The sequence below is a fragment of the Chiloscyllium plagiosum genome, unplaced genomic scaffold (assembly GCF_037043375.1).
Source record: "Chiloscyllium plagiosum isolate Xiang-an unplaced genomic scaffold, Cpla_swu_hap1 HiC_scaffold_31, whole genome shotgun sequence".
Classification (NCBI taxonomy): Eukaryota; Metazoa; Chordata; class Chondrichthyes; order Orectolobiformes; family Hemiscylliidae; genus Chiloscyllium; species Chiloscyllium plagiosum.
The window spans coordinates 2,732,535-2,750,474 of NW_028270169.1; the positions used below are offsets into that span (position 1 = coordinate 2,732,535).

At 50.4% G+C, this 17,940-nt stretch overlaps 1 protein-coding gene across 1 annotated transcript in view; it reads right to left on the bottom strand.

Annotated features, from left to right (window-relative positions):
• The window catches only part of smg6 (SMG6 nonsense mediated mRNA decay factor), a 488,459-nt gene that overhangs the window by 256,989 nt on the left and 213,530 nt on the right, over window positions 1-17,940 (bottom strand). Inside the window, exon 12 of the mRNA XM_087977135.1 lies at window positions 5,388-5,589. Coding sequence (XP_087833261.1) covers window positions 5,388-5,589 — 202 coding nt within the window. The remainder of the gene's footprint in view (window positions 1-5,387; window positions 5,590-17,940) is intronic.

Sequence of the window (17,940 nt, forward strand, 5' to 3'; positions counted from 1 at the left end):
CAGGTGCCACGAGGGAGGGAAGGAGACTCCTAGTGCAATTCCTTCACCTCATGATAAACAAAGCAAAGCACCATACAGTGTAAATGAGCCACTCACTCTACAGGGAAATCTAATCTTCCAGTCACTCCACTTGCTTATAAACACACCAACATTTTGAGCTTGACAGTGAAAGAATGTGATTAAAAATTAATGGTTCTGGAAGTTCCTGTCTCAGTGTGTCGGAGAAAGTTCAACAAATCTCAGAACTTGAATGAAGCCTTTACAACTCCCTCCTCACCTAAAGTGCTGATTCTAACTGAGGTACTGCCCCAAACGATTCTGGTTTGACAGTGTTAACAAGACAGAAGATGTCAGCAGAATGTTCAACATTGAGATGCAAGCCATGTTCTAGTCTGAGCTTGCTCTCTCTCTCTCTCTCTCTCTTCTTTAAGAGCTGCTTAGCTGAACACTTGAAATGCCATTCAAGGCTACAGGCCAAGCGTTGAAAAACAGGATTAGAATAGAGGGATGCTTGGTTCATGGGGTGGACATGATGGGGTTGAGTGATTTAGAAGCTCTATTACTCTCTTCAACAATTGACAGCATGAGATTGCAATAGAGACTGGTCACCTGGATGATTTAATACTGAAGTTAGTTCCAGTGCCCCTATTGACCCACCCCCCCACCCCAGCCATGATCAATTTTGTTAAATGAAATCAAACCTCAGAACATTCAAGGTCACTGCTTCATTTCTACATCAAGTTTAGTTTGTGGCATTCTATCTCAATAAGACTCTGTTGTCATTTTCTTTTTCCACTGATATTATATAGAAGGCTGCTCAGTAGAATTGTGATTTATTGCTGTGAATTCCTCATCTCGATGGTATGACAGACAGTTATAATTAAGTTTACAACTCAATAGCTACCCTTCCCCAAACAGGAGATCATTCCACACCAGACTTGTATCAGTCCTGTTCTAATCACATCCATGCCAGAATAACGACGTTCTCAGGGCTGACACACAGTTTTTTGTTCTGCTCCAAGCAGGTTCTGGAATATTTACTGCAAGATGATTATTATTGCGAGTGAGAGGTCAGCACATTTCTTTTCTCTCTTCAATTTTCCCCTTTCCTTTTGAAGGCACAGACTGCTTAAAGTCATAGAGTCATCGAGATGTACAGCATGGAAACAGACCCTTTGGTCCAACCCGTCCATGCCGACCAGAAATCCCAACCCAATCTAGTCCCACCTGCCCGCACCCGGCCCATATCCCTCCAAACCCTTCCTATTCATATACCCATCCAAAGGCCTCTTAAATATTGCAATTGTATCTCCGAGTCTGGGCTGTTTAAGAGTCCTTTTGCACTGTTTTGATGTAGCCAGGGATTACTGGCAAAGTATTCCATCATGGTTCAAGGCAGGTGGTGTCCTCGCACAACACACATACATATGTGCGGGAATAGCAATCAAGATGACTGGCTGATTTATCTGGCTAATCAGAACGGTCCACCATGCCTCAGCTTAAGAGTTTCACAGCTGATTGAAAACCAAAACCAGAATCTGTAATGTTCTCATACTTACTACCTTCACAAGCTCTGCCAACCATTAGTCTACTAAGTTAGTAGAATTTAAATGGCAAGAGGCTATCAAGACACAAAACCTTTGCAGCTGAAACAACAGGGCACAAGTTACCTGTGTGAGACTAATCATATTGTGTGGACTGCCAGAGACAGGATGTTCACATAATGTGAGTTGCCAGAAACAGAGGGTGAGGTGGTGGATTGTGAATCCAGAGACTCAAGTAATGTTTTTGGGACCTGGGCTTGAATCCTGCCATGGAAGAATAAAAATCTGGAATCAAGAGTCTAATCCATTGCCAATTGTCAGAAGAGGAGAAAGTGAGGACTGCAGATGCTGGAGATCAGAGCTGAAAATGTGTTGCTGGAAAAGCGCAGCAGGTCAGGCAGCATCCAAGGAACAGGAGAATCGACGTTTCGGGCATAAGCCCGATTCCGGAAGAAGGGCTCATGCCCGAAACGTCGATTCTCTTGCTCCTTGGATGCTGCCTGACCTGCTGCGCTTTTCCAGCAACACATTTTCAGCAATTGTCAGAAGAACCCATCTGGTTCACTAATGTCCTTTAGAGAAAGAAACTGCCCTTACCTAGTCTGTGTGACCCCAGACACACAGCAATGTGGTTGACTCTTAACTGTCCTCAGGACAATTTGGAATGAGCAATAAATGCTGGCCTAAGAAAAAAGACTGGCACCCCAGTGCAAGCCACCTCAAAGGAACAGAGTCTGCCAAATTAAAGTCTCTGCAAAGAGGCATCCATTCTTGACACTTACTGTGATGTGAGAATAGAATAGCAATTTGTCACGTGTATTTTACAAAAATAATTTACTGGTTTGTTTTATAAGTCACCATACCACAGTGCCTACGTTAATCACAGAAGTCATAAATAAGAAAAAGATGCAAATGTTCATCACAGCTCAAATAACAACTCTTGGGTGCAGGGTATACTGAAAAACCAGGCTGAAACTGCCATGCAGTCACGCTGAGACGAGACTTCCGTGCTGGGACAAGGTCTCTGTGCTGAGCGGCTGTAATACATGGAAGCTGAAGGAGACCTCCATAACTGGATTAGATGTTCATGTTGGGCCACAGGAAGGAGCCTCTGAAGCAAGGGTGAGGCCTCCATGCTGGGCTGCTGGAATAGCCGGAAGTCGCCAAAATAGAACTCCGTTCCGGGCCGGAGACCTCCCCTCATTTGGGACAAGACCTCCGCTCCGGTCCGAGACCATTCCTCATGGACAACACTGCCACATTGGGAGATGACCCCGCCAGGCCTACACCATTATTGCAGGCTGTTGGAAGCCACCTCAGCACTGGGCTGGGAGAAGACGCTTTCTGCCAAAGTTGTTAAAAGAAGTTAAACAACTTCTAGTAATTAGAAGCATTTTAAAAAGGATAGGCAGGAGAGTAAAGCAGATGAGCTCCAGGTTCCTTGGCTGAGGAGCCTGCACATTGTGCTGCTACTCAGCCATAATCTTGAAAAAAAAATGACAATCTAACCTACAGGCTTCAAATTGTGATGTTACGCTTGTCCACTGAACTGATCTTCTTCACAACACTGGTACTATTAGCTGACATGCTGCCATTGTGTCTACAGTTACAATGCCAGGTATTAACTCAGCTAATAAATGCATTTCAGTTCCACACCAACTTACTGAAGCAACCAATTTGCACAAGATCCAAAGAAATTCCTTCTTCTCATGAGGAAGTTCAGTGAAAGAAACTCTGAGGGAATTTTTTTTAAACCACTGTACCAGATAAACCACAAAGATGAACAATAAAAATGCCACCTTATAAAATGAATCCTTATTACCGATTTAATATGCCTTGACATATTTTAGAACAATACTATTCATAGGGTCACAGAACTGTGCCAGCTTTCTGATTAAGCTATCCAATTACTCCCATTCCCCTGCAAATATTTCACCCAAATATTTTGTTTTTCACCCAACTCCCTTTTGAAAGTTACAGTTGAAATTACTTTCACCAACCTTTCAGGCAGCCCATTCCGTCACAATTCACTGCAGAGACTTTTTTTTTGTTTCAATCTTATTGCCTCTGGTTGTTCTGTACAGGACTTTGGTTAGGCCACATTTGGAGTACTGTGTGCAGTTCTGGTCGCCTCACTTTAGGAAAGATGTGGAAGCTTTGGAGAGGGTGCAGAGAAGATTTACTAGGATGTTGCCTGGAATGGAGAATAGGTCGTACGAGGATAGGTTGAGAGTGCTAGGCCTTTTCTCGTTGGAACGGCGAAGGATGAGGGGTGACTTGATAGAGGTTTATAAGATGATCAGAGGAATAGATAGAGTAGACAGTCAGAAACTTTTTCCCCAGGTACAACAGAGTGTTACAAGAGGACATAAATTTAAGGTGAAGGGTGGAAGGTATAGGGGAGATGTCAGAGGTGGGTTCTTTACCCAGAGAGTGGTGGGGGCATGCAATGCACTGCCTGTGGGAGTGGTAGAGTCAGAATCTTTGGTGACCTTTAAGCAGCAATTGGATAGGTACATGGACGGGTGCTTAAGCTAGGACAAATGTTCGGCACAACATCGTGGGCCGAAGGGCCTGTTCTGTGCTGTATTGTTCTATGTTCTATGTTCTGCCAATTACTGTAAACGGGTCTTCTAGTTATTGACCCCGCTGCCAACTGGAAATCGCTTCTGCTCTTTTGAATCAATTGTCCTCTTAGTTTCTCTTTCCAAGGAAAATAACCCCTATTTCTCCAGTCTCTCCAGGAAAATGACTTCTTCACCTCTGGTACCATTCTAGTAAATCATTTTGGTGCACTCTCTATGGCTTGATATCCTTCTCAAAGTATGGTGTCCAGAATTAGACAGTATGGTAGTTCGGGTCAAAACTAATGTCTTAAAGAGGTTTAGCAGGATTTACTTGTTTTTGTACTTCATGAGACTTTTTAATCAGCATTCTGAATTTGTCCTATTACCTTGTTAGATTTGTGCACGTGATTTCCGGTGTCTGTTCCTTTGTCTGCTTTAAAATTACACTATTCAAATTATGTTGTCTCCTCTTCATTCTTTTGACTAAAATGTATCATTGAATTCCATGATCGTTAACATGGCATGTACCTCTCTCTCTACACAACCTGACTGGTCGGCTTGGAGGCTCCAGCCTAGTCTGTTCCTGTCCAAAGACTTACATTTATCACTTAGAATCTGTCACTCTGTTTTGTGAGGATGAGAAGATTGATCAGTGGTGCCACAAATCAATGCTTGACTGACTGGAACGTGGAGGAGTTGCCAATGATTACACTTGCGTGGCAGCAGATTCAAGTGAGTAAACTAGACTGCAACCAGCTGAAGGATGAAACAAGATTTCATAGTCACTGTGCGTGACTATGGGGACTCCTTAGCCTTTTCACTTTGCAAATTTACTTGAACAGTGCACCAATACAACTGCAGAAATTGACTAATAAAATGCAGTTATCGACATTGATTAGGAAGTGGTTGACAGTAAGAGCATAGGGTACAACTCACAGCCTCACTGGAAAAATATTATGGAACTGTGATACAGCCTGAGAGAGCTGGATGACTGCCCAGTGCAGAGTTCTGTGGCAGGGCCTGACATCCTCCATTTGGAATAATGAGAAGGTGGCCAACCCAAGCTATTTAGACAAGAGGGAACAAAGTGTATACAAAAGCATGCCACAGAGCACACGCTACAGGAAGAGGTGCTTTTCATGACACTGGTGCCACAAAGGCAGATGTCAGATGTTGAGGTCACGGTTTTCCCTTTACACCCTCACTAACTTAATCACATTCTGTTTAAAAAAAGCCTTCCCAGGAACAAGAGTTTATAGCATGCCCCCCGGCTGACCTTATCTGCGGCTGTCTCCACGTAGCATGGGTCCTGAGGGGCAGCCAGCAGAGGAACAAAGCCTGAGAGGATCTTGTCCTCCTCGAGAACCAGCAGGGTGAGGTCCTCATCCGGGTCCTTGTACAGCGGTACCTCTGACTGGTTGACAGCTGTGAAAATGTTGCAGAACTCTGCCAGCATGGCCCACACATCGATGGCAATTCTAAAGAGAGGAAATTCAACAGAAAAAAACAAGAGCCAAAGGTTAGGTCACTAGGGAGAAGAAAGCGATGCTCAGCAAAGTGTTTTAGGATGTAAAGACATTGTTAATAATAAAACATTCATTCGGAACTAGAAAAACAGATGATGTTTTTATTAAGTCAGTGCAAGAACAGTTCCGGATTTTGGTCTCAAACGATTACCCAATTAGGAAAAAAGAAACAGATGCAGGTGTTGTGACTTGGAGCTTCGACACTCCTGCTCCAATTAATATTCACACAGTATTTAATACTTAATACTTTTCAGCCAGTCCGTTTCCAGGAAATGGAGCACTTCCAGAGGAACACACTTTTCTCACAAGTAGCATCTGAGCTTCACTGACTGATGTTAGGATGGGATGACTTCAAAACAGTAGACTGCAAATGTAAGGGCTCTGGAAATATTGACAAATTCCCAGTACAACCTGCATTGACTGCAAACAGTGACACATGCCCTGGGACTCACTTCAAAATGTGACACACTCCCCAGGACTCACTTTAAAATGAGAGACACTCCCCGGGGCTCACTTTAAAATGTGATACACTCCCCCGGGCTCACTTCAAAATGTGATACACTCCCCAGGACACACTTCAAAATGTGACACACTCCCCGGGGCTCACTTCAAAATCTGATACACTCGCTGGGGCTCACTTCAAAATGTGACACACTCCCCGGGACTCAGTTCAAAATGTGATACACTCCCCGGGGCTCACTTCAAAATGTGACACACTCCGCGGGACTCACTTCAAAATGTGACACACTCCCCGGGACTCACTTCAAAATGTGATACACTCCCCGGGGCTCACTTCAAAATGTGATACACTCCCCGGGACTCACTTCAAAATGTGACACACTCCCCGGGACTCACTTCAAAATGTGATACACTCCCTGGGGCTCACTTCAAAATGTGATACACTCCCCGGCACTCACTTCAAAATGTGATACACTCGCCGGGACTCACTTCAAAATGTGATCCACTCCCCGGGACTCACTTCAAAATGTGATACACTCGCCGGGACTCACTTCAAAATGTGATACACTCCCTGGGACGAACTTCAAAATGTGACACACTTCCTGGGGCTCACTTCAAAATGTGACACACTCCCTGGGGCTCACTTCAAAATGTGGTACACTCCCCGGGACTCACTTCAAAATGAGAGACAATCGCCGGGACTCACTTCAAACAGTGACACACTCCCCGGGGAACACATCAGACAGTGACACACTCCCCGGGACTCATTTCAAAATGAGACACACTCCCCAGGACTCACATCAAACAGCAACACACTCCCCGAAACTCTCTACAAACACTGACACACTACCCGGGAGTCACTACAAACAGTGACACGCTCCCCGACATTCTCTACAAACAGTGACACACTCCCCGGGATTCACTACAAACAGTGACACACTCCCCGGGACTCACTACAAACAGTGACACTCTCCTCGGGACTCACTTCAAAGCGAGAGACACTCCCCGGGACTCATTCCAAAATGAGAGACACTCCCCAGGACTCACATCAAACAGCAACACACTCCCCGACACTCTCTACAAACAGTGACACGCTCCCCAGGACTCACTACAAACAGTGACACTCTCCCCAGGACCCACCACAAACAGTGACACGCTCCCCAGGACTCACTACAAACAGTGACACGCTCCCCGGCACTCTCTACACACAGTGACACACTCCCCAGGACTCACTACAAACAGTGACGCGCTCCCCAGGACTCACTACAAACAGTGACACGCTCCCCAGGACTCACCAAAACAGTGACACACTCCCCGGCACTCTCTACAAACAGTGACACGCACCCCAGGACTCACTATAAACAGTGACACACTCCCCGGCACTCTCTACAAACAGAGACACGCTCCCCAGGACTCACTACAAACAGTGACACACCCCCCGGCACTCTCTACACACAGTGACACACTCCCCAGGACTCACTACAAACAGTGACACACTCCCCAGGACTCACTACAAACAGTGACACACTCCCCGGCACTCTCTACAAACAGTGACACGCACCCCAGGACTCACTACAAACAGTGACACACTCCCCAGGACTCACCACAAACAGTGACACACCCCCTCGCACTCTCTACAAACAGTGACACGCTCCCCAAGGCTCACTACAAACAGTGACACGCTCCCTGGCACTCTCTACAAAAAGTTACACGCTCCCCAGGACTCACCACAAACAGTGATACACTCCCCAAGACTCACTACAAACAGTGACGCGCTCCCCGGGACTCACTACAAACAGTGACATGCTCCCCAGGACTCACCACAAACAGTGACGCGCTCCCCTGGACTCACAACAAACAGTGACACGCTCCCCAGGACTCACTACAAACAGTGACGCGCTCCCCTGGACTCACAACAAACAGTGACACGCTCCCCAGGACTCACCACAAACAGTGACGCGCTCCCCTGGACTCCCTACAAACAGTGACACGCTCCCCAGGACTCTCTACAAAAAGTAACACACGCCCCAGGACTCACTACAAGCAGTGACACGCTCCACGGGACTATGTACGAACAGTGACACACTCCCCGGCACACACTAAAAACAGTGACACGCTCCCCAGGACTCACCACAAACAGTGACACGCTCCCCAGGACTCACTACAAACAGTAACACGCTCCCGACACTCTCTACAAACAGTGACACGCTCCCCGACACTCTCTACAAACAGTGACACGCTCCCCAGGACTCTCCACAAACAGTGACACGCTCCCCGACACTCTCTACAAACAGTGACACGCTCCCCAGGACTCACTACAAACAGTGACACGCTCCCCAGGACTCTCCACAAACAGTGACACGCTCCCCGACACTCTCTACAAACAGTGACACGCTCCCCGACACTCTCTACAAACAGTGACACGCTCCCCAGGACTCACCACAAACAGTGACACGCTCCCCAGGACTCACTACAAACCGTGACACACTCCCCAACACTCTCTACAAACAGTGACATGTTCCCCAGGACTCACTACAAACAGTGACACGCTCCCCGACACTCTCTACGAACAGTGACACGCTCCCCAGGACTTTCCACAAACAGTGACACGCTCCCCAGGACTCACCACAAACAGTGACACGCTCCCCAGGACTCACCACAAACAGTGACACGCTCTCTGGCACGCTCTACATACTGTGATACGCTCCCCAGGACTCACCACAAACAGTGACACGCTCCCCAGGACTAACTACAAACAGTGACACACCCCCCGGCACTCTCCACAAACAGTGACACGCTCCCCAGGACTCACCACAGACAGTGACATGCTCCCCGACACTCTCTACAAACAGTGACACGCTCCCCAGGACTCTCCACAAACAGTGACACACTCCCCAGCACTCTCTACAAACAGTGACATGCTCCTGGGTTTCACTACAAACAGAGACATGCTCCCCAGGACTCACTACAAACAGTGACACACTCCCCAGGATTCACCACAAACAGTGACACACCCCCTAGCACTCTCTACAAACAGTGACACGCACCCCAGCGCTCACTACAAACAGTGACACACCCCCTAGCACTCTCTACAAACAGTGACACGCACCCCAGCGCTCACTACAAACAGTGACACACTCCCCAGCACTCTCTACAAACAGTGACACTCTCCCCAGGACTCACTATAAACAGTGACACACTCCCCGGCACTCTCTACAAACAGTGACACACTCCCCTGGACTCACTACAAACAGAGACACGCTCCCCAGGACTCAGTACAAACAGTGACACGCTCCCCAGGACTCACTACAAACAGTGACACGCTCCTGGGTCTCACTACAAACAGAGACACGCTCCCCAGGACTCACTACAAACAGTGACACATCCCTTGGCACTCTCTACAAACAGTGAACACTCCCCGGGACTCACTACAAACAGTGACACACTCCCCGGTACTCTCTACAAACAGTGATACGCTACCCAGGACTCACTACAAACAGCGACACGCTCCCAGGACTCACTACAAACAGTGACACGCTCCTGGGTCTCACTACAAACAGCGACACGCTCCCAGGACTCACTACAAACAGAGACACGCTCCCCAGGACTCACTACAAACAGTGACACATCCCTTGGCACTCTCTACAAACAGTGAACACTCCCCGGGACTCACTACAAACAGTGACATGCTCCCCAGGACTCACCACAAACAGTGATACACTCCCCAAGACTCACTACAAACAGTGACGCGCTCCCCGGGACTCACTACAAACAGTGACATGCTCCCCAGGACTCTCTACAAACAGTGACACACTCCACGGGACTATGTACAAACAGTGACACCCTCCCCAGGACTCACTACAAACAGTGACACGCACCCCAGGACTCTCTACAAACAGCGACACGCTCCCCAGGACTCACTACAAACAGTGACACGCTCCCCAGCACTCTCTACAAACAGTGACACGCTCGCCAGGACTCACTACAAACAGTGACACGCTCCCCAGGACTCTCTACAAACAGCGACACGCTCCCCAGGACTCACTACAAACAGTGACACGCTCCCCAGGACTCACTACAAACAGTGACACGCTCCCCAGGACTCACTACAAACAGTGACACGCTCCCCAGGACTCTCTACAAACAGTGACACGCTCCCCAGGACTCACTACAAACAGTGACACGCTCCCCAGGACTCACTACAAACAGCGACACGCTCCCCAGGACTCTCTACACACAGTGACACGCTCCCCAGGACTCTCTACAAACAGTGACACGCTCCCCAGGTCTCACTATAATCAGTGACACACTCCCCGGCACTCTCTACAAACAGTGACACGCTCCTGGGTTTCACTACAAACAGTGACACACTCCCCAGGACTCACTACAAACAGTGACACACCCCGATGGCACTCTCTACATACAGTGAACACTCCCCAGTTCTCACTACAAACAGTGACACACTCCCCAGGACTCACTACAAACAGTGACACACCCCGATGGCACTCTCTACATCCAGTGAACACTCCCCAGTACTCACTACAAACAGTGACACACTCCCCAGGACTCACCACAAACAGTGACACACCCCCTCGCCCTCTCTACAAACAGTGACACGCTCCCCAGGACTCACTACAAACAGCGACACGCTCCCAGGACTCACTACAAACAGTGACACGCTCCTGGGTCTCACTACAAACAGCGACACGCTCCCAGGACTCACTACAAACAGAGACACGCTCCCCAGGACTCACTACAAACAGTGACACATCCCTTGGCACTCTCTACAAACAGTGAACACTCCCCAGGACTCACCACAAACAGTGATACACTCCCCAAGACTCACTACAAACAGTGACATGCTCCCCAGGACTCTCTACAAGCAGTGACACACTCCACGGGACTATGTACAAACAGTGACACCCTCCCCAGCACTCACTACAAACAGCGACACGCTCCCCAGGACTCACTACAAACAGTGACACGCTCCCCAGGACTCACTACAAACAGCGACACGCTCCCCAGGACTCACTACAAACAGTGACACGCTCCCCAGGACTCTCTACAAAAAGTAACACACGCCCCAGGACTCTCTACAAACAGTGACACACTCCCCAGGACTCTCTACAAAAAGTAACACACGCCCCAGGACTCACTACAAACAGTGACACGCTCCCCAGGACTCACTACAAACAGTGACACGCTCCCCAGGACTCTCTACAAACAGTGACACACTCCCCAGGACTCTCTACAAAAAGTAACACACGCCCCAGGACTCACTACAAACAGCGACACGCTCCCCTGGACTCACTACAAACAGTGACACGCTCCCCAGGACTCACTACAAACAGTGACACGCTCCCCGACACTCTCTACGAACAGTGACACGCTCCCGACACTCTCTACAAACAGTGACACGCTCCCCGACACTCTCTACAAACAGTGACACGCTCCCCAGGATTCTCCACAAACAGTGACACGCTCCCCAGGACTCACCACAAACAGTGACACGTTCCCCAGGACTCACTACAAACCGTGACACACTCCCCAACACTCTCTACAAACGGTGACATGTTCCCCAGGACTCACTACAAACAGTGACACGCTCCCCGACACTCTCTACGAACAGTGACACGCTCCCCAGGACTCACCACAAACAGTGACACGCTCCCCAGGACTCACCACAAACAGTGACACGCTCCCCAGGACTCACTTCAAACAGTGACACGCTCCCCGACACTCTCTACGAACAGTGACACGCTCCCCTGGACTTTCCACAAACAGTGACACCCTCCCCAGGACTCACCACAAACAGTGACACGCTCCCCAGGACTCACCACAAACAGTGACACGCTCCCCAGGACTCACCACAAACAGTGACACGCTCCCTAGGACTCACTACAAACAGTGACAACGCTGCCTGGCACTCTCTACAAACAGTGACACGCTCCCCGACACTCTCTACGAACAGTGACACGCTCCCCAGGACTCTCCACAAACAGTGACACGCTCCCCAGGACTCACTACAAACAGTGACACGCTCCCCGACACTCTCTACAAACAGTGACACGCTCCCCAGGACTCTCCACAAACAGTGACACGCTCCCCAGGACTCACCACAAACAGTGACACGCTCCCTAGGACTCACCACAAACAGTGACACGTTCCCCAGGACTCACTACAAACTGTGACACACTCCCCAACACTCTCTACAAACGGTGACATGTTCCCCAGGACTCACTACAAACAGTGACACACTCCCCGACACTCTCTACGAACAGTGACACGCTCCCCTGGACTTTCCACAAACAGTGACACGCTCCCTAGGACTCACTACAAACAGTGACAACGCTGCCTGGCACTCTCTACAAACAGTGACACGCTCCCCGACACTCTCCACAAACAGTGACACGCTCCCCAGGACTCTCCACAAACAGTGACACGCTCCCCAGGACTCTCCACAAACAGTGACACGCTCCCCGACACTCTCCACAAACAGTGACACGCTCCCCAGGACTCACCACAAACAGTGACACGCTCCCTAGGACTCTCTACAAACAGTGACATGCTCCCCCACACTTTCTACAAACAGTGACACACTCCCCGGGACTAACTACAAACAGTGACACACCCTCCGGCACTCTCCACAAACAGTGACAAGCTCCCCAGGACTAACTACAAACAGTGACATGCTCCCCGACACTCTCTACAAACAGTGACACACTCCCCGGGACTCTCTACAGTGACACACTCCACGGGACTATGTACAAACAGTGACACCCTCCCCAGCACTCACTACAAACAGTGACACGGTCCCCAGGACTCACTACAAACAGTGACGCGGTCCCCAGGATTCTCTACAAAGAGTGACACACTCCCCAGGACTCACTACAGTGACACGCTCCCCAGGACTCTCTACAAACAGTGACACGCTCCCCGGCACACTCGACAAACAGTGACACGCTCCCAAGGACTCACTACAAACAGTGACACGCTCCCCGGCACACTCGACAAACAGTGACACGCTCGCCAGGACTCTCTACAAACAGTGACACACTCCCCAGCACTCTCTACAAACAGTGACACGCTCCCCGGCACACTCGACAAACAGTGACACGCTCGCCAGGACTCTCTACAAACAGTGACACACTCCCCAGCACTCTCTACAAACAGTGACACGCTCCCCGGCACACTCGACAAACAGTGACACGCTCGCCAGGACTCTCTACAAACAGTGACACGCTCCCCGGCACACTCGACAAACAGTGACACGCTCGCCAGGACTCTCTACAAACAGTGACACATCCCCCGGCACACTCTACAAACAGTGACACGCTCCCCGGCACACTCGACAAACAGTGACACGCTCGCCAGGACTCTCTACAAACAGTGACACACTCCCCAGCACTCTCTACAAACAGTGACACGCTCCCCGGCACACTCGACAAACAGTGACACGCTCGCCAGGACTCTCTACAAACAGTGACACATCCCCCGGCACACTCTACAAACAGTGACACGCTCCCCGGCACACTCGACAAACAGTGACACGCTCGCCAGGACTCTCTACAAACATTGACACGCTCCCCAGGACTCACTACAAACAGTGACACACTCCCCAGCACTCTCTACAAACATTGACACGCTCCCCAGGACTCACTACAAACAGTGACACACTCCCCAGGACTCTCTACAAACAGTGACACACTCCCCAGCACTCTCTACAAACAGTGACATGCTCGCCAGGACTCACTACAAACAGTGACACGCTCCCCAGGACTCACTACAAACAGTGACACACTCCCCAGGACTCTCTACAAACAGTGACACACTCCCCGAGACTTACTACAAACAGTGACACACTCCCCAGCACTTTCTACAAACATTGACACGCTCCCCAGGACTCACTACAAACAGTGACACACTCCCCAGCACTCTCTACAAACATTGACACGCTCCCCAAGACTCTCTACAAACAGTGACACGCTCCCCAGCACTCTCTACAAACAGTGACACGCTCGCCAGGACACACTACAAACAGTGACACACTCCCCAGGACTCTCTACAAACAGTGACACGCTCCCCAGCGCTCTTTACAAACAGTGACACACTCCCCAGAACTCACTACAAACAGTGACACGCTCCCCAGGACGCACTACAAACAGTGACACGCTCCCCGGGACTCACTACAAACAGTGACACGCTCCCCGGGACTCACTACAAACAGTGACACGCTCCCCGGGACTCACTACCAACAGTGACACACTCCCCGGGACTCACTACAAACAGTGACACGCTCCCCGGGAATCACTACAAACAGTGACACGCTCCCCGGGACTCACTACAAACAGTGACACGCTCCCCGGGACTCACCACAAACAGTGACACGCTCCCTAGGACTCACTACAAACAGTGACACGATCCCTGGCACTCTCTACAAACAGTGACACGCTCCCCAGGACTCACTATAAACAGTGACACGCTCCCCAGGACTCACTATAAACAGTGACACGCTTCCCGGGATTCTCCACAAACAGTGACACGCTTCCCAGGACTCACCACAAACAGTGACACGCTCCCCAGGACTCACTACAAACAGTGACACGATCCCTGGCACTCTCTACAAACAGTGACACGCTCCCCAGGACTCACTATAAACAGTGACACGCTCCCCAGGACTCACTATAAACAGTGACACGCTTGCCAGGACTCACTACAAACAGTGACACACCCCCTGGCACTCTCTACAAACAGTGAACACTTCCCAGGACTCACTACAAACAGTGACACACTTCCCAGGACTCACCACAAACAGTGACACACCCCTTGGCACTCTCTACAAGCAGTGACACGCTCCCCAGGACTCACTACAAACAGTGACACGTTCCCCAGGACTCACTACATACAGTGACACGCTCCCCAGCACTCTCTACAAACAGTGACACACTCCCCAGGACTCACTACAAACAGTGACACGCTCCCCAGGACTCACTACATACAGTGACACGCTCCCCAGGACTAACTACAAACAGTGACACACCCCCTGGCACTCTCTACAAACAGTGAACACTCCCCAGGACTCACTACAAACAGTGACTCACTTCCCAGGACTCACCACAAACAGTGACACACCCCTTGGCACTCTCTACAAGCAGTGACACGCTCCCCAGGACTCACTACAAACAGTGACACGTTCCCCAAGACTCACTACAAACAGTGACACGCTCCCCTGGACTTTCCACAAACAGTGACACACTCTCCGGGACTAACTACAAACAGTGACACACTCCCCGGGACTCACTACAAACAGTGACACGCTCCCTGGGACTCTCTACAAACAGTGACACGCTCCCCAGGACTCTCCACAAACAGTGACACGCTTCCCAGGACTCACCACAAACAGTGACACGCTCCCCAGGACTCACTACAAACAGCGACACGCTCCCCAGGACTCACTACAAACAGTGACACGCTCGCCAGGACTCACTACAAACAGTGACACACCCCCTGGCACTCTCTACAAACAGTGAACACTCCCCGGGACTCTCTACAAACAGTGACACACTCCCCAGGACTCACTACAAACAGTGACACGCTCCCTGGCACTCTCTACAAACAGTGACACGCTCCCCAGGACTCACTACAAACAGTGACACACTCCCCAGGACTCTCTACAAACAGTGACACACTCCCCGAGACTTACTACAAACAGTGACACACTCCCCAGCACTTTCTACAAACATTGACACGCTCCCCAGGACTCACTACAAACAGTGACACACTCCCCAGCACTCTCTACAAACATTGACACGCTCCCCAAGACTCTCTACAAACAGTGACACGCTCCCCAGCACTCTCTACAAACAGTGACACGCTCGCCAGGACTCACTACAAACAGTGACACACTCCCCAGGACTCTCTACAAACAGTGACACGCTCCCCAGCGCTCTTTACAAACAGTGACACACTCCCCAGGACTCACTACAAACAGTGACACGCTCCCCAGGACGCACTACAAACAGTGACACGCTCCCTGGGACTCACTACAAACAGTGACACGCTCCCCGGGACTCACTACAAACAGTGACACGCTCCCCGGGACTCACTACCAACAGTGACACACTCCCCGGGACTCACTACAAACAGTGACACGCTTCCCAGGACTCACCACAAACAGTGACACGCTCCCTAGGACTCACTACAAACAGTGACACGATCCCTGGCACTCTCTACAAACAGTGACACGCTCCCCAGGACTCACTATAAACAGTGACACGCTCCCCAGGACTCACTATAAACAGTGACACGCTCCCCAGGACTCACTATAAACAGTGACACGCTTCCCGGGACTCACCACAAACAGTGACACACCCCTTGGCACTCTCTACAAGCAGTGACACGCTCCCCAGGACTCACTACAAACAGTGACACGTTCCTCAGGACTCACTACATACAGTGACACGCTCCCCAGCACTCTCCACAAACAGTGACACACTCCCCGGGACTCACTACAAACAGTGACACGCTCCCCGGGACTCTCTACAAACAGTGACACGCTTCCCAGGACTCACCACAAACAGTGACACACCCCTTGGCACTCTCAACAAGCAGTGACACGCTCCCCAGGACTCACTACAAACAGTGACACGTTCCCCAGGACTCACTACATACAGTGACACGCTCCCCAGCACTCTCTACAAACAGTGACACACTCCCCGGGACTCACTACAAACAGTGACACGCTCCCTGGGACTCTCTACAAACAGTGACACGCTCCCCAGGACTCTCCACAAACAGTGACACGCTTCCCAGGACTCACCACAAACAGTGACACGCTCCCCAGGACTCACTACAAACAGCGACACGCTCCCCAGGACTCACTACAAACAGTGACACGCTCCCCAGGACTAACTACAAACAGTGACACACCCCCTGGCACTCTCTACAAACAGTGAACACTCCCCAGGACTCACTACAAACAGTGACACACTTCCCAGGACTCACCACAAACAGTGACACACCCCTTGGCACTCTCTACAAGCAGTGACACGCTCCCCAGGACTCACTACAAACAGTGACACGTTCCCCAAGACTCACTACAAACAGTGACACGCTCCCCTGGACTTTCCACAAACAGTGACACACTCTCCGGGACTAACTACAAACAGTGACACACTCCCCGGGACTCACTACAAACAGTGACACGCTCCCTGGGACTCTCTACAAACAGTGACACGCTCCCCAGGACTCTCCACAAACAGTGACACGCTTCCCAGGACTCACCACAAACAGTGACACGCTCCCCAGGACTCACTACAAACAGCGACACGCTCCCCAGGACTCACTACAAACAGTGACACGCTCGCCAGGACTCACTACAAACAGTGACACACCCCCTGGCACTCTCTACAAACAGTGAACACTCCCCGGGACTCTCTACAAACAGTGACACACTCCCCAGGACTCACTACAAACAGTGACACGCTCCCTGGCACTCTCTACAAGCAGTGACACGCTCCCCAGGACTCACTACAAACAGTGACACGCTCCCCAGGACTCTCTACAAACAGTGACACACTCCCCAGGACTCACTAAAAACAGTGACACGCTCCCCAGGACTCACTACAAACAGTGACACGCTCCCCAGGACTCTCTACAAACAGTGACACGCTCCCCAGGACTCACTACAAACAGTGACACGCTCCCTGGCACTCTCTACAAGCAGTGACACGTTCCCCAGGACTCACTACAAACAGTGACACGCTCCCCAGCACTCTCTACAAACAGTGACACACTCCCCAGGACTCACTAAAAACAGTGACACGCTCCCCAGGACTCACTACA